Source organism: Drosophila kikkawai, chromosome 3R (assembly GCF_030179895.1).
Source record: "Drosophila kikkawai strain 14028-0561.14 chromosome 3R, DkikHiC1v2, whole genome shotgun sequence".
In the NCBI taxonomy this organism is placed as follows: Eukaryota; Metazoa; Arthropoda; class Insecta; order Diptera; family Drosophilidae; genus Drosophila; species Drosophila kikkawai.
Window position 1 is genome coordinate 27680177 of NC_091731.1, and position 26584 is coordinate 27706760.

The following is a 26584-nucleotide window of genomic DNA, read 5'->3' on the forward strand; positions in this document are numbered from 1 at the left end:
ATTTCATAGTCTAATTTTGGGCGCAAATTAAATTTTAATTACGCGCCAACTCCCAGGCCCCTTCCCTTCCCTTCACGGCCTGCTTTTTGCAGCTCGATTGGCTTAATTGGAAACATTCTCCGCACGTAGCGAGTGCGAGTTAGGGTGCGCGCGTGTGTGTGTGGGCAGGCACTTTGATGCCTTTGACAACATTTGTATTGGGTCCCGGAACGCGTCATTAATTTTTAACCCTTGCCCTAGCCATATTTCCACTCGTTGGTAACGAGATTAAGCCGTTTCCTCCCAGCACTCAGAAATTTGGGCGTCCCTGATATCCGGGGAAATAAACCAAACACGAGGACGAATATATGCAGCAGGACACTCATCCGGAGAGCAACGAAATTATGCGGTTCTGCGACCTCAATGACAAGTAAGCAGGGAAACATGAAGGTTTTTCGGCTTGGCTTTGAATGTGCCTTTCATTTGAAATTAAAAGAGTTCCATCTGCCAGACAGATATTGAATATTTTCAGCAGGGAATGCAGTAATTGAATCTCCCCACCGACTGCACATGCCATGTCTCATTAGCCTGCATTGCTTTTAATCAACTTTCTTATTGAATTAAACAAATTTGTTTCTAATTTGGGGCACAGAATCCAGAGCACACACATGGCTAGCTGGACCCCCAGCTCGACCAATTCGGCAGTGGATCATATTTGCCAGCAGTGACAGGACTATTTGCATAGCAGGGAGCTGGTTTCGGGGAGCAAACAGCAGCTGAAGGGACTGCAGACAAACGAACTTCATCAGCAAATTAAATCTTTGCTCTGGTGCCTTCCCGCCCGAACTGAGGGTCGAGGGTAGGAGTAGCAGTCGTGTCCTGCATTTCACCGTGATACGAATACTCGGTGACAGTTGCAATTTTTCCCCCAGTGTGCCAGTCATAATTACAGCCAAATGTCAGCTGCACTTCATTAAATCCGCAGAAAAAGACAGACGGGAAATTATATGACAGGACGGAAGTAAATATGCAAAGTTTTTCGGCGCTCGACTAATGAATTTCAATAAAAGTTTTCCACTTTTCCGCTGGCGCCATTGTTGAGCGATCTATCACGCACTTTTCCCGCTTCCCCGCGCCCCTTTGTTGACATTGACAAGTTGGCAGGCGAAGCGAAATGCAATCAATATCCAATATTTACATGTATTCCACTCGGGGAGGGCGAAATTGAAATGCAGCTGCAACATAAAATAGATGTCAGTTGTGCTGGAACTGACAACAAAACAAATCGAGGGGAAAATGCACCGCACATCTGGCGAAAGGGAGGTGGAACAGGATCGAGGCAATGGGTAGATAAGGCCTTCCGCCTCCCGCATAATGGTGATCAGTGTTTGCAATCGTTTTGCGCTCTTTTCTGTGTGCCTACCGCTGATCCCTGAACCCTGACCCAACACGTGTCGGTGGTAACTTAACTGGGGGCCAGGCCAAGGGCTGGGAATTACGCAGAAAAGAAGAAAAAAGCCACCTCCACTACTATGAAACTGCTTCAGCATAAAATTTTACGAGTCGTTTACACAAATAGCAACACTGTTGCCAATAAACGCCGGCCCTCGTCCTTCTTTTTCAGGTCCCAGTACCTTTCCCAGCCTCTTGCCCACGCCACTTGGACACCTCGCACCCCCAAAAGAGTTCGTTTTTGCAATTTTTATATTGTTCCAAAATGTTTTCGTTTCAACGCTTTTATATTTATTTTGCGCACAGCAAAAAAATGGTTTGTAGCTGGCCCTCGTCCTCTGCAAGGCAATGCATTGCCATTGTGGAAGGACGAGGGTGTGAGGATGGGGGTGAGTACGAGACTGTGTGTGCGCGTGTTGTGTTTGCTAAAATAATGGATTTTTATGCGCATTTGTTTGCACGATGTCGGCGACGGAAGTGCCGGCAGAGGTTGAAATTGGAGAGAGTGGGGCGGGGCGGCAATGGGATGGCTTTGTTCTCGGTGGCGCACTCGCGAAAATGATTGGGAAAATCAGTAAAGTGAAATAGGACGAAAAGGAAGTGAGGATGTGTCAACAGCAAAACGAAGTTGAAATACGCTTGCAAATGGAGTTTTTATTGGTCACAGTCACAGGGATATGAGAATATGTTTGTAAAAAGTACAAAGTGAAATTAATATATAAATAAATATATATTACCATAAGGTCACAAACGAAATGTGTATTAAAAGAAAGAAAATGCATATTGAAATTCAAACTAAATTGTAAAGTTTACATGAAAATGACAAAAAGTTTTATTTGAACTGTATAAAATTATCAACAACACAGAAAGTATTTCCAAAATGTTAATATAAATTTAATAAAAATTACAAATAATATATAAAGTAGCGAATTCCCCCGAAAATACTCTCTACAAACCAAAGAGTGTACAAATTGTACGAGGAAGCATGGTAAAAATTCATACAGATGAATCATGTCCTCGTGGGTCCTTGAACGCGCATGAAAGCATGGTTGTGTGTGTTCGTACTTGCGTGCTTGTGTGGGTGCGGCAAACAATTGAATGCTTATAGCATTGACTTTTGATTGGCATTATGGACGCAACAGCGGAATGGCTGTGGAGGCCGCAGGGAAGCGGACAATGAGCGTAACAGGGCAATTAAATATTACGCATACGTACCGTTGTCGCCACTCAAACAGCGGAAATACCAGTGCTTGAGAGAGAGAGCGGGACAGGAAAGTGCAGCAACCTTGAGGTTACACTTTTGCCAGGAAGCAGATGGAGATCCAGGTGAAAGTGCACCGGTAAATGCAGGGCACAACTACGAGGACTAAGCGCGGGCCATGCAAATATTTGCTGGGTAAAAACAAGAGAGCAGCAAATGAAAATGGCAAACAACAAGTGAAGCGGCAAGTGGTAAGTGGCCGGGGGTCGCAGGTTGGTGGGCGGGGATTACGGCTGCACCCGCTGTTAACACTCAGTCCCGAAATGCGCTCACGTAGCGGGTGAATGCGAAAATAAACTTCAGCTCAGGAAGAGCAGCAGGACGAGCAAGGAGCTTGGGAAACTTATGTGTAAGCTCAGTTGACTTAAGCCGGGGATCTTTATTTCAAGTATAGTGGCGAGGGGGGTGGGGTGCGTGGGATTGGGGCCAGATTTGTTAGCACGTTTTTTATGTTTTATTTTTCGGTTGTGCGGCACAACCTATTGCAACAAATTCGGAAACGAAAATCTCCTTGGGGGAGCAACGACCGCAGATCATAAAATATTATTTTATGGCCATCTCGACGGCTGCTGCTGCTGCTGCTGCTCATAGACAGGGCCCAAAGTGATAACGGTGCCCACACCCACACACACTGCTAACAATAAACTACAAATGGCTGCCCAGCACATAAAAGGCATCCTCGCATGTGTGTATGTGTGCACACACAGAGAGACTCGCAACCCGTTCACGTCCTCACTTTTTGGCATTTTTAGCGTTACCTTTTCTTTCCAAACCCCCTCTTGGTATCCCCTTTACTTTTCCCGTCCCCAGTTGCCTTTGTCAACGATGTCGTTTTGTGCGGCTTTCACCTAGTTTAACTCTCTCCTCGCTGCTCTGTTAATAGTTTGCCCAGGAGGAGGGAGCAGCCCCAGCCCCAGTCCCTACCCCTAGCCCTTCATTTTCTTTCATTTTTTCCAGTTTTTATGGGAAATTCGTTCGCGAGCTCCTTTTGCCCCGTTGCTACAACAAGGCAGCTCGTCTCGCTTCTGCGAATGTGTATGTATATGTAGGACTCCTTTTCGTTCGCACGTCACAGTTTGTTGTTGCCATTACTTTTATTATTTTTATTTTCTTGTCATTCTTAGTGTAAGCCCTTCCCCCCGCTAGTGCGTTTGTGTCATTTTGTCACATAGTTTTCGTGTTTTATTTAGCCATGTCTGACAAGTCGCTCGTCCTGCGATCCGATGTCCTTGCCCGCCCTCCAGCGGGGACACTCCAACAACTGCCAGCTCCAGAGCCATACTTTACGGGCTGCCCCCAATGGCAACTTCATCCTTTACAACTTTGTGGCCAACGCACCTCACTCATATTTTTTATGGCCCTGCTGGCCGGAGATATCCCCTATCTCGGGGATAGTCCCGCCACAACGCCCAGTTTTTAATTACTTATCAAGTTTTAAATGCCCGCTTTTCACAGCCAACTGCCTTTTATTGGGTGGACATTCGGTCCGCATTGTTTGTCTCGTTTTATGTCCTGGCCGGTTTCGCTCTGCTGCGCACTTCGTCATAAAATTATTTATGTCCTTTGGCGTAAAATAGCTTTCGAATGGGCTCAGGCCGACTGTCCGCGATTACGGCTGCCGTTTCTTCGCCTAATTAAATGTTAATTTCAATTGATTGTCCTGATTTTGCAGCAGTAGTAGCAGTAGGAGGAGGAAAACTCGGCCAACAAGTTGCTATCCGCACGGTGTACGACGGCTCAAGTCCTCTAGAGTGCTTGTAGTATTCTAGTTCTTGGCAAGGACATGTCGTAGTTGCAGTCAAGTTGTATTTAAAAGGATTATGCACTCGTGTGTGGCACTCAGACCGGCTCCGGCTCCGTGCCGGAAATGCATTGTAAGCAGTCGCCGGCTGCTTTTCTCTTCGCTGCTAAGATAAATTGCCACTCAAGTGCAAAACAATTGAACTGACAGTCGAGGAGTGCACATGGAGAAAATAAGTATACTACTGCAGGATGTATTAAGTTATTATTTCAAAAAATGCTTCACTTGGCATGGAAATAAAGAAATTTAAAATTGAAAGCCACATTCATGGCACAAGCTAACTTCAGTTTCGAGTCAATATTTGATGGGAAATCACAGAATGAATAAACCATTTGTGAAAACCAATGGCAAATTGAAACTGCAACGTATTTATTCTCCGTGCAGGAGAGCGAATCTGAAGCTGCGACATCTTGTTGAAGGTGAAGTGGAGTCGCGAGCAAAACAAGGGCAGCGGCAGGAGATGGGAAAAACAATTGCAGTACGATAAACTTTTATTGAAAAACATTTTAAATGTATAGAAGTTTGTTTGGCCCTCGTTTCAGCCCTGACCCTTTTGGCAGCGCTCTCCAGCGAGAGCCCCGGAGGAGCAAGTTTGCGAGCTGGAACCGGGCGACATTATTCATCAGCTTGTCACACACATGCTATGCCGGAGGAGACGGCAGTGGCCCCTGATTGGCCGGATCCCAGTTTAAAGCAACTGGCCACAATGTGCGGTGCTTTGGCCGTCGAAAATGCATTCGCATTGCCATGGTTATTTCCATTGGAATTGGAAATCTTTGGCTTGCAGCTTGTGCTGGATGTATAATTTAATTTGATTTGAATTCCATGCGATTTTTTAGTTTCTGCTGACTTTTAACATTTGCTGCAATTTTGATTAAATTAATTCGTGCAGTTGCAGCACTTTTGTCCTGTCTGCCAGGGAATTTAATTTATGTTTGTCGCTTCTCCGAATCCTGTTATTCTCGATGCTCATAAATTTTTCCGTTTCACCATCTGCATCATTATTTATGTGCAGACTCATACATGTACGCATGTCTTACCTAGGACCTTCTTTTACTTCTTCCTTTGCTTTTCGGCAATTTGTAGGCCGAATCAAATGCCGATCAACATGAACTACTTTCCGATTTACATGCAGGACACTCGGCTAATCCGGCTGCCGTCTGTGCTCCCTTGCCCACTCCCGACCCACCGCATTTGCATTGTGCGCCAGTGTGTCTTCTTCCCGGCTGTGTCTCCCCATCTGTGTGTCCCTGTGGTTGATACTCTTCCAGTTGGCAGTTACCAACTGGCGGTTGCGGCACTGGTTTCAATTTTTGTGTGTTTTCCTTGGCCTCTCCCTTGTTGGCATGGCATTTGGCCAATTGTGTGGCATCGGAACCTGCTGAGTGGGGACAAACAACACAGAGCCAGGCAGACAGACAGACAGACAGGCAGAGGGACATGCAGACAGGACGTGGGCCTTCCTTTTTGGCTCTCGGTGCCTTTATTGTTATTCCTTGTAACAACAACCCAAGCCCATGCCCAAGGAGAAGTTTGTTTGCGAGCCGGAATCACCATCGAAATGCATGTCGAAAGCTGCCCGTACTCTCTATTGCCGCCTTTCTAACCCAACTTCCCGAAGACATTAATAAGGCAAAGATAAACTAACCGAAAAGAGCATTAAAATTTACTTACTGACTTAACCGACCATAAACACAACCCCACCCAGGGCGGGCGAAACAAAAAGGATAACATCTGACCTACTGTAGCATACTTTACGGCCGACATTTGCCGAATGGAGGAGGGGAAAGCAGGAAGTGCGGGAATGCGGCCAACAGACAGTCCGAACAGGTGGACCACATGTTAAATAGACGCCGCGTTCGAGCATAAGCTTCTGCCTTCGTCCAGAAATCCTTTTTAATAGCAAGCGAAACGAACACGTAAATGAGCCAACACATTACCCATACGCAGCGTGGGCCCTATAAGCATTATGCACTCACCCACTGCTGATGCCCAGGAAAGTCCATTTGCTCCAGCGATAAATTAACAACAACAACTGGGAATGCGAGTGAGAGTGGGAGTGGGAGTGAGGGGAGGGGCATTGAGTCAAAGTGCCAGTTGGCCAGTCGGTCGGTGAGTCAATGAATGGAGTGAAATTACTTAATGGTACGAAATTGTACTTTGCTTAATTACTTGGCCACTGATACCACAAACAGAGCAGCACACAGCCATTCAGCACCCAGCAAAGTTCAGCCATATATACACAAAACACATATGGGCATTTGCATAGGAGTTTTGTTAAACAGCAAGACAATTCAAATAAAATTCAGACATATTTTAATAGCTTTCGTTTTTACAAATTCTTTCCTTTATGATTAGAAAATTATTATAAATTGTTATTTCTGACCGGTTCACCTTTAATATAATATTAATTTAACTAATAAAAATGTGATATGAGAGGATATTTCACGTTTTAAACTTGACTGCTAGTCTAAAATAGTTATATTTGCAGTTTAGTATTTGAATTTTATAAAAACAAGAGAGCTCATAAAACAGTCTTAATACATACAAAACAGCTTAAGCTTTTCTCATTTCTTATTAGTTCTATGGAAATGCCCACATGTGTCATTCATGCGTCGCAAACGTAGTCGTGGGTGCCGTAAAAACAACTTTACGTATTTCGCCCGAGCTCGTAAACTCCGGCCAAGCCAGTGCGTGTGTGTGTGTGTTGGCCTTGTTTACGACTCGCCTTCTTCGCTGTGCGCCTTGAGGTTGCCCTGCCTATGTTGGGCTTACATAATTCCTAACCTAGTATTTAATTGGCAGGCGTAAGCGATGGCGTTGCGCATACGCCGTGTATGACATTTTAAATTGTTTATGAGCTGCCCGGGAGGCTAACTGAGGGGCTGTCAGTTCAAGGCCACACCACCCGCCGCCCGCTTAATAGAATAGGGCCCGCTTTCGGGCTTCCTCCAGCCAGTTAATTGCTGGGAGAATTGGCGCTGCCAATGGCCACGCTTCTGGATTCCTGGCACTGTCATGATTTGCTTGGGGCATTTGGGTTATCACTTTGGGTTAAGTGGTTCTGGTTTAATTGGCAAAGTTTTTGGCCAGCAGCCTCCCGATGTTCCGCTTGTTGCGCCCCACCACATCCGCTAGCATTTAGCAGCGGTTTCCGGTCTGCCCCTTCCCCCGCACCTTTCGTCCTTCGCAAATATTTGTTTGGCAAACGCGACGGCGGAACGGGAGTAGGGTAGGTGTTGCTGTGACATTGTTTGCACACGATTTGTTATACGAAATGTACACAGCGCACACGGCAGGAGCTCTGGCTGTCGGTGTTTGTCGAGGGACTCGGAAATATTTTAATAATCATGCAGTGCATTAACTCCGGACCGCCTTGCCGAACATCGTAATTGCATAATAACAATGTTCGGATCCCTGTTTGCCCGCCGGCGTCACATCAATTTTGCGCCCGCTGAACAAACAATGAAACTATCCGGGGGAAGGGAGGATAACCATGTCTGGTGGTATTTGTATGTGTGTTCTGGTAAATTATTTAGGCCTCATTGCATGTCACTGCTGTCCGTCCGTTCGAACGTACATTGTGCCATTTTATTAGTTTTCGAAATTTGGGTTAATTAAAAATTTATTTCGTACGTATTGTGCACACACAGACACTCCCGCTCCCGCTCCCTCTTTCCTGTGCACGCACAACCTAATGTCCTTCCTGCCTGCATTATGGCCATTGCATATGCCAATTCCCCTTCCACGATCCCTTGGCAAATGTTGCGGAATGCAATCGATTTTGCATTTCGGCCTAATTTATGTCGCTTTCATATTGAAATGGCCTTTGGGGCGGGGAGCACAGTGGCCAAATATTCGTTTATAAAATCTAATAAAATATAGAAAACTAAAGATTCATTCATATTTATATTTAAATTTCTCAGCACTTAAGATAATTTCCTATTTTTGTTTTACGAAAGCTGACGTCGATGCTGAAAAAGTCTGTAATGACCCACTGTGCAGCCTGGTCGTACGGGAAAGCTGCTCTTATCGAGGTAATTAATATGAATTCATTGCAAATGTGTTGCATACTTAAGAGCCAGGCAGTTACAGGAACAGGACTTGTCCATATTTATGCGATCAATTTGCTTCTGGATGCCGTAAGATGCGAAATGCTAACTGCATTCCTGCCTCAGTGCAGCTGAAAAGCATTTCCCAGCAAATATCACAAATCAGCAATGGCAAAGTAAACGGCTAACAAATATTTATGGCAAAAGGAAGCAGCCAGCCGAGGAAGTGGAACGCCTGCAATATTTATTACAAGTTGCATTCAGTCAACAAGCACAATGGCTGCCAGGCGAAAACAAACAGCCAAAGGCGGGAGCGGAGCAGTCTATTGCCATTCAAGGATATGCCACGCCAGTCGAACGCCAGCCCCGGCTCAATCCAATCCCAGCCAGGACGGCCTGCAGTGGCGGCGGAGAGAAATCATTTAAATAAAAGTCAATGTCATGCCATGTAAAGAAGACAGCGAATAAATAGTCGCAGTCAGAATAACAGGCACTGAACTGTTCCCAGACATGCAAGCGGGGGCCGGCGGGGGGGGCTTTTGGCTGGCTGGCACGAGCCAAGAAAACGCCAAGAAGAAGGCCAGGGGACTTGGTAAACACGAGAAATATGGGGCGTATGTGTAATATGCTCGACAGCGAAAATTGTATAAGAAATGGGATGGCTGAAGCGAAACGAAGCGGACGTCTCTTAATAAATGTCTGCCCACACTGGCACAAGAACGCAGAAATTAAAATCTAGTTGGTTTATTTAATAATATTTAATGTTTATGTGTCTAATATATATTTTAGATATTTAATTATACAAATAAAAACACCTGCTCCTGAAAGGCTTTGATATTAATCAATATTTAACTTAATTATACATTTTTCTACTACATTATTTGCATATTTAGCTATTTAAATATTAGATATTACATTAAAATATAAAGTAAAAATATTAAGTTTATAACTACCAAAGAGATTTAATTTTCTTCCTAGTCAGGAAACCCTTCAGGGTATCTAGAATTTTCTCTACATGCTCTCCTAACCAACAGAAAATCTCGGCCAAGCTTGAAGACATTTAATTTGGCATAAAAATGAGCCGCGCTGACAGATGGCTCAGATGATGGGGGAGGCGTCGCAGGTAGGTCGTCCCTGCGTCCCTGCCAACAAGGATTCAGGCTGTGAGGCTGCTGACGCAGGGTGGAACTGCCTCTGCGACGGGGTCTGCCCCCTAATGTATTTTCATTTTATAGGCTCATTAAATTACGCTTTATTGCCGTTAAAATAAAATATTATGTGATAAAAATGAACGTCCTTGGGCAGGACGAACGACGAAAGGTTGCCCGGTGCTTAAGTGCCCGGGGCATAGGAAGTGCTGAATATAGCACATCTATATGCTATATGGCTATATGGTTGGATGCATCCTGCAGTTCCCCGAATCCCGCACAGCATGCTGGGAAAAATTGCCATCAAATTGGGCCCGCCTGGACCGACAAATCTAGTTTCCATGTCGACCCACTTTCGTGCATGTTTGCCGGGGATAAATTTATTTCTCCGCTTTCACGCTTTTTCGTTGTTTTTAATTATTCCACTTTTGTTGTCTGGCCCGGGACTTGCTTGTCCTTTTTCTTTTTCTTTTTTGGATTTTGTCGGCTTGTCACATTTGAATGAAATGAATGAATGGCCCGGCAGATCCTTTGGGCCGGAGCTGGGGAGCGGCTGCACTTTGCCGGCGCAGAATGTCAGCCCAAACTAATCGGATTAGTGTGTCCCACTCCTTTTTGTTTTTTTTTTTTTTTTTTTTTGCCAGCTCTGCACGTGTGACGGATGGATCCTTGTTCACGGCGACGGTGCGCTCGTTAGCCCAAGTGACCTCCATTCGGGACTCGGCACGTTTTAGTGTAATTAAAAAGATATCCGGCAGACAGTCGGATGATAGTGGCTCCCCAGTCCCAGGACCAGCAGTCCCTGTTTCAGTTTCAGCTCCAGTCACAGTCGCAGTCACCTCCGGCGCTTTTCAGCCGAAAAGATTTCTCACACCAGAGGGCCCGGTGACGTGACACGACTGCAGGAGGAAATTGTTGTCATTTCAAATGGCGGACGAACATAATTTCTGACGTATGCGATTACGGAACTGCCACTACGATATGGCTTACGAAAACGGAAAGCGGAAGGGGAAGGGGAAGCGGAAAACGGAAAGCAGGACGCAGGACGCAGGACCTGGGACAACTAACCGTAGACAAAGGCCGAGACGAAACAAAAAGCGACAAGCAATAAAATGAGAAACCGCGCCATACTAAAGGCTAAAGCCAAGCCAAAAGCACATCAATCAACGGCGGTGAGGGGGTGGTGCTGCCTGAATGCGAAAGGATAAGCGTATTGTGCGAAAGAAAGTATCCACCCCGTGTGTAGTAGTGCGCTGTTCTGGTTGTTGTTTGCCGTTCGTTCCATGCCGCACTGACGACCACAAAATACCTACAAGTCACGGGAGCTGCCAGGGGGCAGGTGGCCACTGGGGCAGTCGGTTGCCAGTCAGTGGGTTTGAGCGGCAGACAGACAAACAGGGGCATAAATATAAAATATGTACGTGCGTGTGTCTCGCTGAACAAGATTAAAGTGTTGCCAGCTCGGGGCAGGAACAATAAAAAACTAAAGGGGATTTGGCTGGGTTTTGAAAACAGAACAGGGAATACCCTAACACAAAATTTGTTGTCTCTAGACAGAAAATGTTGTGTTGCAAAGTCTCAGAAGAGAATGAATTTCCTGGGAAACTAAATACAAATATTTAAAATTTAATTAAGACAATAAACATGTTTTTAGACAATGTAAATTTGTTATTATAAAGATTTAATTTAATTTATAAAATATTCAACATAGTTTGCTAAAGGTTTATGCATCCTTTTTAACCCCCTTTCAAAGACCATTCGGAAAACAAAAGCCTCGGGATTGGGAAAACTTTCAAAAGTTGACTGATGTAGTTGTGTTTCTGTTGCCGCAACACAATTAAATGTGGCAATTTCATATTTAGTTTGCCCCGTGTGTGTCCTGATTAAGATGGCAGGCACACGGACACAAAAAAAAGGCGAGTAAAATAGTGGCTCGGGCAAGAGGATGATGCCTGCCCCAATACCTGCCCGTGGAGGCCACAATTAATCTCTGCCGGGGAACAGTCACACACACACACACACACACACACTCTCGCCTGCGGAAGATGCATGTGTGTGTATTATTTTATGGCTCATGGTAATTACAGGTGTCGCTATAATAAATTATCTTTGAATTTACTGTTTGTCGTTCTCATCGTTGGCGTTGTTCGTTGTTGTCGTTGCCGTTGTTAATGTTGTTGCTGCCAGTTGCTTGTACGTTGTTCTTGTCACCAGAGCAGTCTTGTCAGCCGATCCTTTGGCCAGGATAGTTGTGTATGGGACGAGGTGTGAGGGTGAGTGTGAGCCTGGATAATTGACTGCCCAACTACTCCCGCTGCTGATGTTCCTGCTGCTGCTGGCAGCTCGCATGTCCTGGCATTGATAAGCTTTATTAAAAAGGATAATGAGCCTGTGGTTGTAAGCCTGCGCCAGTGTGTGTGTATGTGTAATGCGGTTTTGTAGTGCCATGCCATCCGTGGCTGTGTGTGTGTGGCCCGTACATGTGTCCATTATAAGTTCCGCCGTTGTTTACGAGTTGTCGGTGGCCGTAGTTGTTAATAGTTATGAGTTAATGGAGTTTTTGTCGCTTCCCCGTTTGTTGCTTTCCGTTTCCATTATTATTTTCGGATTATTATGATTACTTTTGTTTGGCCGCATAATCAAATTAACTGAATGCGAGCCCTGCCACTTCCGCAGCCGCTGCTGTTCCTGACAAACAAGTTTATTTTTTACACGGATTCTTCGGCCCGCATTTCCTGCCCTGCAAAACACCCCTATAATTGCATAATCATGCCATCAATGTTTTCCCCCTTTCTGTTTTGCTGGAAACAAAAAATAAAAGAACTTTCCTCAAACGACTTTTTGATGTTTCTGATTTCGCTTTGATTGGACCGAATAAAATTACCCGACCAAATCGATCGATGGTAAAGGCAGCAGTAACTAACATATATTCCCTCTTCCATTTTCACTCAGGCAACACATCTCTATATTATGTTAGAAATTAAAGGAAACGAATATATAGAGCAATGCTTTTCGAATGAAATTCCTAAAGAAAATGACTAATAAACTGAACTTACAATAATTATGCCACTGCCAAATACAGAATTCCGACTACAAAACAACTGAAAACTTGTATAGGTAAATATTTTCCCTAAAAGAAAAGTGTAGGAGCCGTTATCCCAGAAATGTAGGTCAACACGCAGCATAGAAAAAAAAGCTGGAAAAATAGCAGAACGCCTGATTAAAACAAAATTTCCACACTTTTCCCCTGACTATACCTATTCTGTTTAAGACGGAGAGTCCTTGAATGGCTCTCTTGTTAGTGGAAAATAATTTCCAGGGTACTCTCATTCGCTGGCTCAGTTAGTTACTCGATTTTTAGAGCGTTATTCCGGCACTGGGCTATTGATTTTCGGGGGCTGCACGGGGCGGGCCTTGTTGCGTCTGCATTTCAACTGGAATTTAAATGGTTTTCGAACCCGAAATCCTGTCGAGAAGCACGTTTCGAATGCACTTCACATGCAGCGAACTCGCTTCCGTTGCTGGCTTTTACGGACTTACGTCGCCGCTCGCCGTCTGAGTGCCATTCGGGATTAAAGTGTCCAAGTCGGATGGCCGGGCACCACCGACTGCTCTGGCTGCTTTGGGCGCTTTGCGAGCTTTGGGTGCTCTAGGTGCTTTGGCTGCTTTGGGTGCTTAGTGCGGTTTGGTCGGGGGTGACAAGTACACGAGGCTGCTCGGTCTGTTTATGCATGTGCTGAAACGGCAATTTAATGAGCGCACCAGGTATAATCCTCCCCAGACTTTGCGGGACGCTCGCTCGCTCGCTCGGCTGCCACTCGAGGCGAGCAGGAAACGGAAATTACTTTGCAAACACTTTGCACCGCCGCACTGCCGCTTAACCCGCGCCACGAGTCAAGCGAAGTCGGGGGGTTAAGGTGTCCTGGCGTCTTGCGTCATTTTCATTTTCTTCACGCTATACTGCTGCCACTAGCTCCTCCTTGGCCCTTTCAGCCCTTTTTATGGCCACCGGCTGTATGAAATATGAATTGCGGTTACTTCAAAAATCTCCTTCGTTCGCCCGGCCAACGGCAGCAACAAAAATCAACTGCATTTAACTTTGTTGTGCCTTTTCGTCGTCGTCGCCGTAGTCGCTGCTGCGGCACATTGCCATTTTATGGCTAAATCCACTTTGCCAGGACACACATACACACACACACCCACCACTCTGCCGTGGAAGGAAGCAGGACTCGGCCAGGTGGCAGGGGGGCTTCCACCTATGGCTTATTGAAACTTGTTGTAAGTTAAATTATGGCCGAAATGCTGCTGGCTGCTGCTGTTTTAGTCCTCGCCGGCGAGTATGTGTGTGTGTGTGCGGGTTGAAATTACCTTTAAATTGAAAATTATTGTATGTGCTCGCGCTCGACTCGCACTCGAATCGCAGCTCCTCCAACGCTCGCCTGGCTGTTACATAAATTTCTGTGGTTTCTGCTGCAAATTGCGTTGGGTGATGGGCATTGGGAGGTGGTTGCTGAGTCCTGGGTGGCGGCCCAGCAGCAGCCAGGAATTACCTTTTCAATTTGAGACTCCCCGGCTCAGCGCCAGGTAAATGAATTAATGTGTGGGTGGGGCACTGGCGGAGCTCTTAATTTATATTCATAAACATGAAGAGGCTGGCCCTGAAGCCGAGATTTAGGGGCCAAGAATCCCGAGTGATTGGAATGGAAGAGAGAATGGATAGAGCTCCGGAGACTCCGGACAGCAGTTGTCCTTTTTGTCAATTTTGGAATGGCTTTTAAAATGATTAAATTTCATTTGGCAAATATGGCGCCGTGACAGCCTGCCGGGCAACAGCTGGCTATCGCTTTGGCTTCGATTTGTGTGACATGTTTATTAAAACAACTCCTCGCTTAAAGGGACCTCTTTAAGGACTGGCCCCGCCCTTAGACCTGATTTTAGCCATAAGTCTTGTCCGTCGTCCGGGGAATAGCCCGGGTTCAACAGTTTTGAACTTGCGGCAAGGAGCCGGTGACACTTTCGCCACACACACACACACTTGGCACGCGTTCCTCGTTTCGGCAAATTGTCGCTGCCCCAGGCTCCGCCCGGACTTGTTTGTTTGCCTGGCGGGCTCGTAAATAAATCATTTGATAACTTGACGCGCTGCCTTCCTTCCGCCTTCGATACGGTGCCCGGCGACCACGCATATCCCACGCTCCTGGTCCTGTGGTCAAGGACTCACCTCAAGCGACTGGCGACTTGTCCGCCGCCACAAGATATTGTGATTTATTTGCTTTCGCTTGGCTGTGACGTGACGCGACGTAGGGCAATATCGATTGGAGTCGATTTTACGAGGAGCACAGAAAGAAATCAGGGACTCGGAAGGAATATTAATCAATATATTTATTGTAATTTATAATTACTTATTATAGATTTAAATGGTTTTATAAATTAGAAACAGCTTGAAATAAAAAATGTAGAAATTTCTTTATATTTCACCGAATTTCCATCTGATTGCTCTGCTTTCTTCGCGTTTTTTCCTAGTTCACTTCAGTTCTCTTGCCAATTTCCAGTTGCCACTTTGTTGTTCTGGCCTTATCTGCACAAACTTTGGCTCAACGCAAACGAGGAACGAGAAAGCGTCGTTAATTTTTACTGATACTCGTTGCGCGGGGCAGGCAGAAGCGAACCGCTTCTGTTGGACATTGCCGGGGGCAACCGCTCGCAGTTTCAATTATCTAAGTCCTCTCTTTCATGTGGCTGCCGACAACAATTTACACTGGCTTTTGGGTGGGCCGGCTGGCCAAATAGTTGGAATTCCCCCAAATTGATTTCCTCTGTCGTGGCGGAGAGACGAATGCGAGCTGGCTCATATTGGGGGCGAAAAGGCGAAAACTTTTGCGCAGCGCCAAAGGTAGAGCCCGGCCGGGTCGTAAAAAACTCTTTAAGCTTTTCCGGGGACACAACAGGGTTTTCCACTTACGGCCGGGAGGGATCAGGTGGCATACGGACGCTGTCATAAGTGAATCAATATGACTGCCGGCAGTCGCCAGGTGCTGCTTGCCGGGCCAATCAGCTATTAATAGAGCTGAGAATCAGCTTAGAGAGCAGACTTATGGATGGGACACAGTCGCCACACACGCTTGACCCCCAAGAAAGCGGACGACTTTCTATTTATAATCGGTCTGAAACGGAGACCTGGTCCTAAGCCTTCGTCTTTGGTCCTCCGTCTCCGTCCTGTGGCATGGGGATTAGGTATTTGAAAAGTTTCTGACCCAAAAGGCTTTGGCATGTGTGTTAAGGGAGGCAGTCCATAGACAGAGATATATCTCTGGTCGGATTTTGTTTGCCTGACTTTGTTGCCACTTGCCAACAATGGCAACCTGTCCGGACTCGGGACTCCTCACCCTGAGTCTGAGTGTCCCTGGCTCGGATTTGCCCATTTGCCTGAATGCCCATTATCATCATCTCCATCATCGCCATCAGACCCGACTTGAGCCCCGGCTTGAGCCCCTAACCTAACCCATTTTTGCGTTTTTGATCTATGCCCCCCGTACGGACTGACTCGCATAACATACTGACAAAAGTTTCCAGGCGCCACAAACTTTTCGGTGGCTCCTGCTTCTCCGAACTCGCCTCCGCCACAGTCAGTTGTCATGGCAATTCTGAACGGAGATATTCAATTTGGGTGGCCCTCCCCCTTCGGTCCTAATACTTCCTAAGCAGTTTGAAGTTTTTGGGACCCTTTAAATGGCCACAAATTAATGTCGGAATGCCGATGCTGCAACTAATTTTCCCAAATTAACTCAACCGCTAAATTTGCTGCATCGAAATGATCAACTCATTAACAAATTTACTCGGTCTGTTAATGGGAAAGTGCGTAAAGGTGGCGACCAACCGAAAAATATCGCCTCGTTTCTGCCTCGACTGGTACAATTAAATTTTGAAGTATTATTCTTGGCAAACGCCAACGAAAGGAAATGCCCGGGTAAGAGGGGCGGGACTCACGCTCCGACGTTCTAAGCCTCTCTGGGTCCGTAAAAATTCAAACAATATGGCCAAAGCTCATCAAGCGCATCAGCAGGTCTTAGCCTGGCCCAAAGCCGACATCATCTTAGCCGGAACGAGAAGCAGGAGCCGGAACGGCGTCGGGAGCGAGACCAGGAGCTGTGCCTGCCGCCAAATCCATTTTGGCAACAGGGAACTGGCCGTCGGGGCTGAGTTCGGTGGATGCAAGGTAGGGAAATTTACAATTTAAAATGCATGCATAATGAATGCTGTTTGCAGGCCAAAGTCTTGCGGGGAGAGCACGGCCATGACCTCCTTCTGCTACTCGCCTTCGGCGTACAAAACAACAACTCAACTTGGTCGATGACTTCAACTGCAGCTGAAAAAATCCTTAATCTGTCCGAAATTTAGCAAAGCATTGAAATTGGGGGAATGCACAGAGAGAAAAGGCATCAAAACTTATAAATATAAACTTGTAATAAAATAAAGTATAAAATATTTCCAGAATTTAAAGATTATATAAAGTCCTACGACAAATTACATTATTTAGTAAATTTTTATATAGTTTTTATATCGGAACATAGTTAATATTTCAATAGATCATTTTCCCTCTCTGTATGCGATTTTAGAAAAGTCGAGAACGGAGGACGGATGGCTTGTGACCATGACTGGAAGCCGGATAGATGCTGCATTTGGCCTTTGCTTTGTTTTTTGGCTTATTTTGCATTAGAAAAGCACTAACAAGCCAGGGATGGGAGAGGGGTTCCACACCATCCACACCTCCTCTGGATGTGTGTGCACATATTTGCTCGACTTTGTTTGGCAACACACACAGGCACATACACGAGGGTCGAAAAATGTGTGCATAATTTCGCTTGGCGAAAATATGCTTTGGTCCTTGAGGAGCCCAAAGCAAGGAAATCGATGACAGGACACATGCCAGGCGCCACCCTGAAACTCCTGCCGCTGGGATCGCTCTTGCTTTGTTTGCAGATTAAGCTGCCTGGATGCTGTGTGTCCCGGTGCTGCTGCCTAAAACCAGAATTCCCCGCTCTGCATCTTCAATTGAGCCCGAAATGCAGCGTTCTCTAATTTAATTAGGCGCGTGCCGCAACACGAAGCTGTTTGCAATCAGGCGTCGCATACCCGAATTCCAACTCTTTCTACCTTATTCCCTTGCACACACACACACACAGGTGAAACCGCACCCAGCTCGGAAGGATACATATATATTTACATGGGAGCAATATTTTCATTACGTGCTCCATACCTTGGCAACCGCTGGCGACAGTTTTTCCATATTTTCCCCGCTCTTTTCCACGTAATTCCGCAGGTCGCGCTTTCCTTTAATTGTCGCACACACGTGACAGCGTGGCTCTGTGTTTTTCCAGCGATGGGAGGAAGTGTTAACCTTTTTTTAAGAACTATTGGGTTCTACTATATGACTTTTTATAATATTTAATTCATAAGATTTAAGTAACGTACATTAAATGAAACGTTTTTTTTTTTGGCAACAAAAACCATACTCCTTTTATTTTTTTTTCTGATAAAAATGAGTCTGCCATCACTATTGCAATGGCATATCGATTGAACGGAGAACAAATCTGTTACCTGGACCTGGTTTGATTAAGTTTTTGTTTTCATTATTTTAGTGTGCCATTAAAAGTTGCCACCCAACTTGGTTTGGCGCCCAACTTTTTGCGATACGAACTTTTGCGATTTTTTTAGGGGGAGGCTGTGGATGGAGCTGGGAATAAAGCTGCAATTTCCATTAACGGGGGCAATCAGCTGCTCACACACATGGCACACAGAGCAACTGATACTCAAAACGTAGCCCATTAAACACATTCCAAAATTGAAAAGTCATGTTGAACTCGGCTTTTTGGCCATTTTGCATGATTTGTATTTATCTGGGCAAGTGGAAAGCTCTTATCGAGCACAGTCGAGATGTAGGAAAACTTTCAGTTTGATTACTTAAGAATTTGGTCAATGATTTCGAATAAAGCCAAATGGTTGTCCGAACTTCAAGTGTGACTCTGGAGCGATGCCATCGCACACTCGCCTCATGGTCGTAATAAATTTCGGCCTGCTTGAGAGCCAGCCGCCTGCACAGACAAGGAGGAGGCATACATACGTGAGGAGTCGCCGCCACCATGATGTCCTGGCCATTATCCTGCATATAAAGTTGTTCATTTCCTTTTTGTTTTTTGGTCATTCGTGCTTTGATTTGACCGTCTCCGCTTTCATTGCGCCCCGCTGGCTGCCATTGTATGGCATACATAATAAATTTTATGAAACGTAAATTTTTATTGAGACCAATTTTTGTCGCTGCCATAAAAGCGGAGAGCATGAAAGGAATCGCTCGTTCCAATCGAAGCCAAATGTTTTATTTATGTGCCCGGTTCAATTTGGAAATTAATTTCGCATTAACTACTTTCGGTGCCGAATTAGAGCGACGAAGGCAAACACAAACAGCAGCATTAGGAATGCTCACTGGATAAACAGCAAATATTGTGACTAGCCCGGCTCACACCCCTCTGCCAAGGCACTTCAAATAGTTTGAATTAGCAAAACAACACAAATGGAGGGCAAACAAAGGGGGGAAAGCCAAAACACAAACAGAGACCCGAATTAGAAATTGTTGCTCTACATGAAAATGAAAATGAAAATATTGCAGCTCAAACGGGGAGGCTTTGCAACAAAAGCAAATTGAATCAAATAAAATGAAATGAAAGGGACTTTGAACCGTGCGACCAAACGCTGGGCCCAGCTGCCGATCTGTGATCTGTGATGGACAAACAAAAAGAAAGGCAACACAAATAGACTAAATCATTGTTTTGCATGCGAAAATGTCGCAATGGAATTTAAGTGGGTGTGCCTACACTGCGTATACGTAATCCGCATGTGAACTTGGCATTTAAATCGTCGTTCGTCGTTCGCCCGATTAGAAATGCAAACAAACTGACAGAAAAATGATAAAATGACCTCTTACATTCGAAATCAATTTGTTTCAGTAATTGGCTTAAGCTCTGCCCACGATCCCATACGATTATCGGATTACGCTTGTGAGGTAACAGCATTCGGGGATAATTCCGCAATGCATATTCATAACAAGCAGTAATATTTATTGCTGCTGTTTTCATTAAAAATGCACCGGTGATGCTGTAAAAGGCTTGAATTGTTAATGAAATAATGAATATATATGAGTTTAAGCGGCTTTCGGGTGGGTAATTATATTTCAATTATCTGGAGAGTGCCATGAGCATGCCGCTGACCTAGATCACCTCAGAGGCCCTTGACTAGTGCGTACGTATATATGTGAGCCACCTCAAGGAGAGTGCACTCATCAGCTCACGGCTCATTAGCACGTTTCTAGGGAGGGAATAAGGACATTGGGGGAATGGAGACCAAGGACTGGCAGACGACTTGATTGAACTCCAATGAGCTCGCAGAAGCCTGCTCTGGCGGAGCTCAAGATTAATGCTAATGTGACAACTTAATCGAAAGCCATTTACAAGTCATGTCAAGTGGAGAGAGAGAGCGGCTTTGGCTCTGTCTCCGCCTCGGTCTGTCCCTGGCCCTACAGCTCGTTATTATGACAGGGCCTCGCAACGGCAGCATGACGACGGCGAATCCATAAAAAAGCACGTTAAATATTTGCATTAATTCCGGGAAGGGGGCTGATAAGTCTGAGATGCTAACAGGAAACCGGAGACAGGGACTGCTGTTGACACTTACCCGGCAAACATGATGCGACTGCGATGCCGATAAGGAGCAATAGTTGGGTGCTCCTCCTGCTCGTCCTGCTCCTGCCGCTCCTGTTTTGGCTGCTCATTTTGCCAAAGTCGTTTGGCTCTTATCACTAAATGCGTTACTTTGTCAACGACCCGAGTTTCTCGGGGTGCTTTGTGTCTGGGCCGTCAGTTGGGGCTCTGACTTTTACTGCACGACTCACTCGCACTCGGATTTCAGTGTTCACGGCTCAATTTCGTATCGCGGTTTCGGACTCAGTCAGATATGTTTGTGGCTGCAGGCGGCGATCTTGCCGTGCATAAAAAATAAAAAATATCGAAAAACGTAGGCCCGAACTGTCATGACAGAAGCGGAACAGGAACTGCAAAGCACACGGCGTTGTCCTTTGTTGTTTGAAATTTCGGTTTCCCACTTTCGGTTGATCAAATCCGGGGATGTGCAGGATATTATGTTACGCTTCGCGCCGCGCGTTTGTTGATGGTTTTTTGTTTCTTAATCAGAAATTTACACAATCCAGAAAGGATGAAAGCGAAGTGAAAATTTTCAATCAAAAGTTTACTTCTTTTTCTCCAGTTTCCCTCGCTCTCTCTCTCTCTCTCTCTCCCTAGTCTGAATCGCGGCTTTTGCTTGATTTTTTGTTGCTTTTTAGCGCTCGTTAGCTCTAGCGTTCTTTTTGCGTCTTTGTTTGTTCCGTTTTTTTGTCTTTTCGCCGCTTTTTGTTTTCTCAATTTTTTGCTCAATTTTTAATGCAATTTCCACGCTTAACTGCACTTTTTGCCATTTCGCTTGTTATTTCTGTTTCCTCTGCTGTTGCTGTTTGTGTTTCTGTTTTTGCATTGCACTTATTTACACGAAATTCACACACACACACAAGCACATTCGCGTCCAATGGCGACCGGAAACAGACAGAGACAAAATATGTACACAATTTCCAACGCTCTCTCTCTCGTTCCCGCTCCCTCCACAAATTCAAATTGCTTTTGTTGCCCGCTGCTATTGCAGTTATTGTTTCAGCCGCTGGTTCCTTCAAATCAAATCAGTTCGGAGCGTCCTCATCAAGGGGCTAGTGTCCTGCTCGAGGAAGCGGATGTGGACTCTGGATCTAGGTCTGGACTCTTTGGGGAGCCGAGCCTTGGCATCTTATTCGCATAAGTCTGAAAAGATAGAAGAAACATCTGTTTACAAAGGTTTTTATGTTATTTTCAATTTGTAATCCTATTCAAAAAATATTTATTTATTTATTTTGTTTTCCGCTTTAAAGCATTTACATTTGTTACACCTTGTTTTATGAAAATTAAGCCGCAAGAAAATCGGGGAAATTAAAGAAATCACATTTGCATGAGTGTCCTGATCTCATTCAGGATACTCCCCGTTCTGGGAACCGAGGGATTATTTTTAGAGGCTCATGCCCAGGTTATGAGAAGGAGCAGCGGCTCATTTGGTATTTTCTTTGAGGCTGCCAGGGGTTTTTGCATAAATTATTAGCACATTTGGGGCTTTTTTCCTCGGCCTGCCTGCGGCCGGGCACTATGGCCGTACATATGCTGAACTTAGCAGGAAGGCATTGTCATACGGATAATGCGTCACCTACGCACCTAGCTTACCCTCTCCTCACCGAGTGACTGGCTGACTGGCTGACTGGCTGACTGACTGACGGCTGTCTGAGTCCTGTCCCCTTGCCATCCGCCGTTCAGGCCTTTGTTCCTTGGCTGCAGCTATTATTATGCTTTATTTTCCGCTTGACACCTTTGGGCTGCGTTGCGCATTTCCTTTCTGCAGTCACTGAACGAGCCCCGTGCCGACGTGCCCACTTGCCATTTATGCGCGACTTTTTCCCACTCGCATTCAGAGTTTTTTTTCCCCGTTTATGCCGACCTGGCCGAGAGGCTTAGCCAAGGCTAAAGCGACTGCCCCCAGCCACGCGAGGTGTAGCTGGAGGGAGGACGATGCTGGAAGGGTTGTGCGCTTTCTTATCAACATGCATGTCGACGTCGACGTGAGGCAGAGACGTCATGTCGTCGTCTGAATTGAAATTTATTATTCTGCTTTGTCGTGCGTGTGTGTGGAGCACCTCCCACTCCCACTTTATACTTTTCACACACGTGGAGAAATAATGTGCTTCTAGGGAAGCAATTAGGAAATTGGGAAATTGCCTAATAAAAATATGTGTTATTGGAACTAAAAGAAATGTATTTGACATTTGATAATTATGTTTGAATAAGTACCAGAAAGTCCTAATGATTCCTACAATAATTATGAATCTAGGTAACCAGTTCTGGAGGCCTTATTCCCAGTGTAGCATCTCTCTTGCCTTTCACTCGCCTCCTTGACACCTCACCGCCACTTCCTTGGAGCAGTTTTGTGAGTGCCTGGCACTTTTTTGAGATGCCCGTGTCTGTGAGCCCCTTCCCTGACCCTTCTCGGTGGCTTCCTCCCCCCTGCAAGCATTTAATATTTTTCCTTGCTCCCACTCTTATGAATTTTTTCCTGCTCAGCCAAGTCCCCACCCGTTCTCCCCCGCTTTTACTTTTGTTAATTGCTTTTCATCTGGGGTAAGCGGCGAACTGTCTGGGGGCCACCTTTGATGTGCGACCTTTCATTGGGTCGGGCTGGCTGCTGTGGGCCCTCGCACTTAGGGATATTGTTCACATGTCTCAATTATCCTTTTGATTTTGTACACATGAAAGCTATCCCGAAGTTTTGCGCTTTTGCTGGTCCAATTTCAAAGCGAAACTTGGCCGTAGGAGGGGACCGTCTCCTCTTAGGGCCAGTTATTATTAAAATGCTTGAAACTGGATTGTCCGTATGTACAGATATACATATGTATAAGGCCAGGAGCAGGCAATAAAAACTGCATAATTTGGGCATTTCTATACAGGCTGAATCGGATCCTGCGAGAGAAGCAAATGGTCACAGCCGTGTCCAGCAACAGAAAGAAAAAACGGGATGAAATTGTAGTTAGTTTATTTTCCTGTTTCTGCTGACATTTGCCGTTTTTGTCGCTTAGCACGTTTGCCAAAGTGAAGTGAAAAAAAGGCGCAGAGCAAAAGAAAAAGCTGAGTTGGAAATTATGCAAAGATTATGTGCACAGCTTGGGGGAGGCGGGGAAGGCGGTGTGGGGATCCTGGATACTAGATACTGAATCCTGGATCCCAGATACGGAGCCGAGCAAGTTAACTTGTCGCCGTGGTCACGACTGACGGAGAGAGGCGGGGTGAGGTGAGCTCGAGGTCCTGGACCAGCAGCAGCAGTCGGGACAAGGCCCAACTTGAGTCGAGTGACATGTAAATCTAGCCCCAGGTTGCGGCCACGGCAGCTGCTGCTCTGCTGCTCCTTCTGAAAAAGAGTTGCGGGCAAAAAGCAGCGGCGAGATGATGATGATAATGTGGTCGTTCCAGCACCACTCCGAGTCCCTATGAAGAACCCCTAAACGCCCGCCGCCCATTACCAGCCACCATGCCCAGGAGCCACATTTTCCCTCCTGAAAATCAGTTAAATGAGTTTGTTTACATGTTACGTCGCTGTGGCTTTTTTTCTTCCTTTTTTTTTTTGTTTTGTTCCAACGACTTTCCACTGAGGGCGGCGAAACGTAATAATAATATGAGGGAACTTGAAGGCCGAAGTTTTCATTACTCTGTAAGGTTATATGAGCTTATAGTTATTCAACTGAAACCATAAATGTTGTACAACATCTAGGAATATATTTTTTCAGTTTTTTAAATAAATTTTAGGTAAATTTAAGGTTTTCTATTAACTGTTTTTAAACTGTCGTAAACTCTCATTCCACATTTCTGACAAATCTTTGATTTCTTTTGATATTAATTACAGCTAAATATAAACTCTGATCCAATGCCTTAGCTGGAAATCTCTAAAAGAAACTCGAGCACCCACATTATTATTTCTTTGCGGAAGTTCGACAATACTACCCCTCGGCAAGGGTATATACAAAACGAAAATACTTTAAATGTATGCATATATAGGGACGAAGGCCGGGCAAGGGGTCTGTAAAGGACCCAGGAAGCGGCGCGACATTGTCTGGACGCCGTTTTTCTGCGGAAATGGATGTAGGGGAAAAATCCCCATACAATTTACTTTGGTAACTCGATATACGAAGTCTGAGTCGCAGGCCTAAAAGTATGCAGCATATAATTTGCGTTTGTTGCCACTGCCTCCGCTTGCTTTATGTAATTTGCATGTAAACATGTGTTTCGCGTTCATGTGAGTGTGTGCGGATGGGTTGGGTTTGTGTTGGCAACGGCCCTTAGACACACACGGCCCTGCACCGCTGAAAAAATTACGCCCAACATCAAATGATTTTGTTTAACATATTTTGTTATTAAGTGTGGAAATGTGCATATTTCGCTCGGCGGAACATTCCCCTCCGGAGTTTCGGAGCACGGTCCTTGTATTTACCCCTTTCAGGACCCATTTGCCGTTCGTGCCTGCAGTAAATTTCCGTTTGCCATCTTTCAGGACGAGGCAGGCAGGCAGGCAGGCTGGCTGGCAGGCGGGCGGGCAGCCAGGACCTGGCATACTTCACTTGAACTTTGTGTAGCGTGAACTTCTTAAATTATTGGCCTAGGCCCTGCATAAACTGCAACCTCCCACAAAACTTGCCTTTCGGCAGTGGCTGTTTTCCCCCGGGGTCCCTGCGAATTATGTTTTGCCAAGTTCTTAACTTACTTTGCGGCCTGATTCGACCTGCTGCCCTTTGACAATTGACAGTTCGATGGCTCGATGAAGTTTTACCAATTAGCCCGATTTCCCCTCTCCGCAACTCACGTCCTCAAATTTGTTTGCTCGTGCTCCTCGGTTATTGTTTTTTTAGCCACCACAAAACAACTTTAAATGGAAATGCATAAACCAGTCACACTCTCACATGCTCACCGAGCTGATAGATAAATAGAAAAGCGACGGACGGACATTCACTTGCTCTGGGCCATAACAATTTCTTGGCTCTCGGATATAGATCTACAACCCCTTGCACATCCACATCCATAGCCTCATCCAGACGTGGCCGCACTTCCTAATGCCGCCTGCGACGCTTTGATGCAGCCCAATCAACGTTGCTGCAACATTATTGTTGTAAGCCAGAGAAGATCCCCTTACGCTTCCGTAATTCCACACTGGGAGAAGTTTAAAGTTTAAAGGCAATTTAAGTTTTAGGTTAAAATTAAGCAAGGAAAGAGTCCAGGTTGTTGTGAAATTTATTTTAAAATATATTGTAATTAATGTAATATTTTTATATTTTATAACCAACTATTTAGTTTTCTTGCTCTCGCCAAGTGCAGCGATTTCCTTTAAGTTTCTGCCTCATGGCTCATGGCTTGGCAGGGTAAATGTGCTTAAGTCGTTCTGCCATTCCCGTTGCCTGTGCAACGAGTATTTCAATTGCTCTGGCTGCGGTAGTAAATAGAAAGTGTTAAATGCTCGGGGCTTCGGGCGGGGGCCGGGCATAAGCTAAGCAAATACGGCTCTATATACGCCATATTAAAACTCAAATTCGAGCTGCAACTCCGGGTGCTTCCTGCTACCCACTCCCAATCCCATTCGCCTTTGCATTCCCAATCCCAATCCCAATCCCATTGCCATTCGCAATCCCATCAAACTTAAAGTTAAGTCCAAGTCGGCGCGCCCGAACAAAGGCGTTGTATTCATTTCTTATTTAAAACTACCGCTTGTTGGCCCGACAGATGGATGGCTGGCTGGTTGGATGGATACCAGGCCATTAGATTCACGGCTTGGCTGCCTGCCTTGGCTCTGGCTTGGCCCGGCACATGGAGTTTTATTTATTGAACTGTGAATAAATATTTTGCCGTGCTCGAAGCACCTTCGAGGGGCTAAGCGCCCTGATCTGAGCCAGAACAAGCCACATCCCCTTCAGCCGGAGCCGCAATCGATAGACACCCTCGAGTGGGTGTTGATTCTGCAGTTTGCAGCTCTCCTACGGCAGTGTGTGTGGGTTTTTGCAGCTGTAACCTAATTCTGGGCCCAGCTTAAATGGTCTTACCGTCTATTGACTTTCTGCGCCCCCTCATTTTGGGCCACAAAGCCAACTCTCCTTATGGCTCCCACTGGCTCATCTCATTACGGCCTCGGCTCCGGCTCCGGCTCATCAAAGGGGCAAAGACAGAAAAGGAAAAAGAAATCC

General features: G+C 45.6%; 1 protein-coding gene across 4 annotated transcripts in view; it reads right to left on the reverse strand.

Moving 5' to 3' along the window:
* LOC108081096 (irregular chiasm C-roughest protein) overlaps positions 1–26584 on the reverse strand; it is an 89977-nt gene that overhangs the window by 34729 nt on the left and 28664 nt on the right. For all 4 annotated transcript variants that reach the window (XM_070287387.1, XM_070287385.1, XM_017176087.3 and 1 more), the window contains exon 2: positions 20419–21587. In XM_070287387.1, the coding sequence (XP_070143488.1) occupies positions 20419–20515 (97 nt within the window). In that variant the 5' untranslated portion in view covers positions 20516–21587. The remainder of the gene's footprint in view (positions 1–20418; positions 21588–26584) is intronic.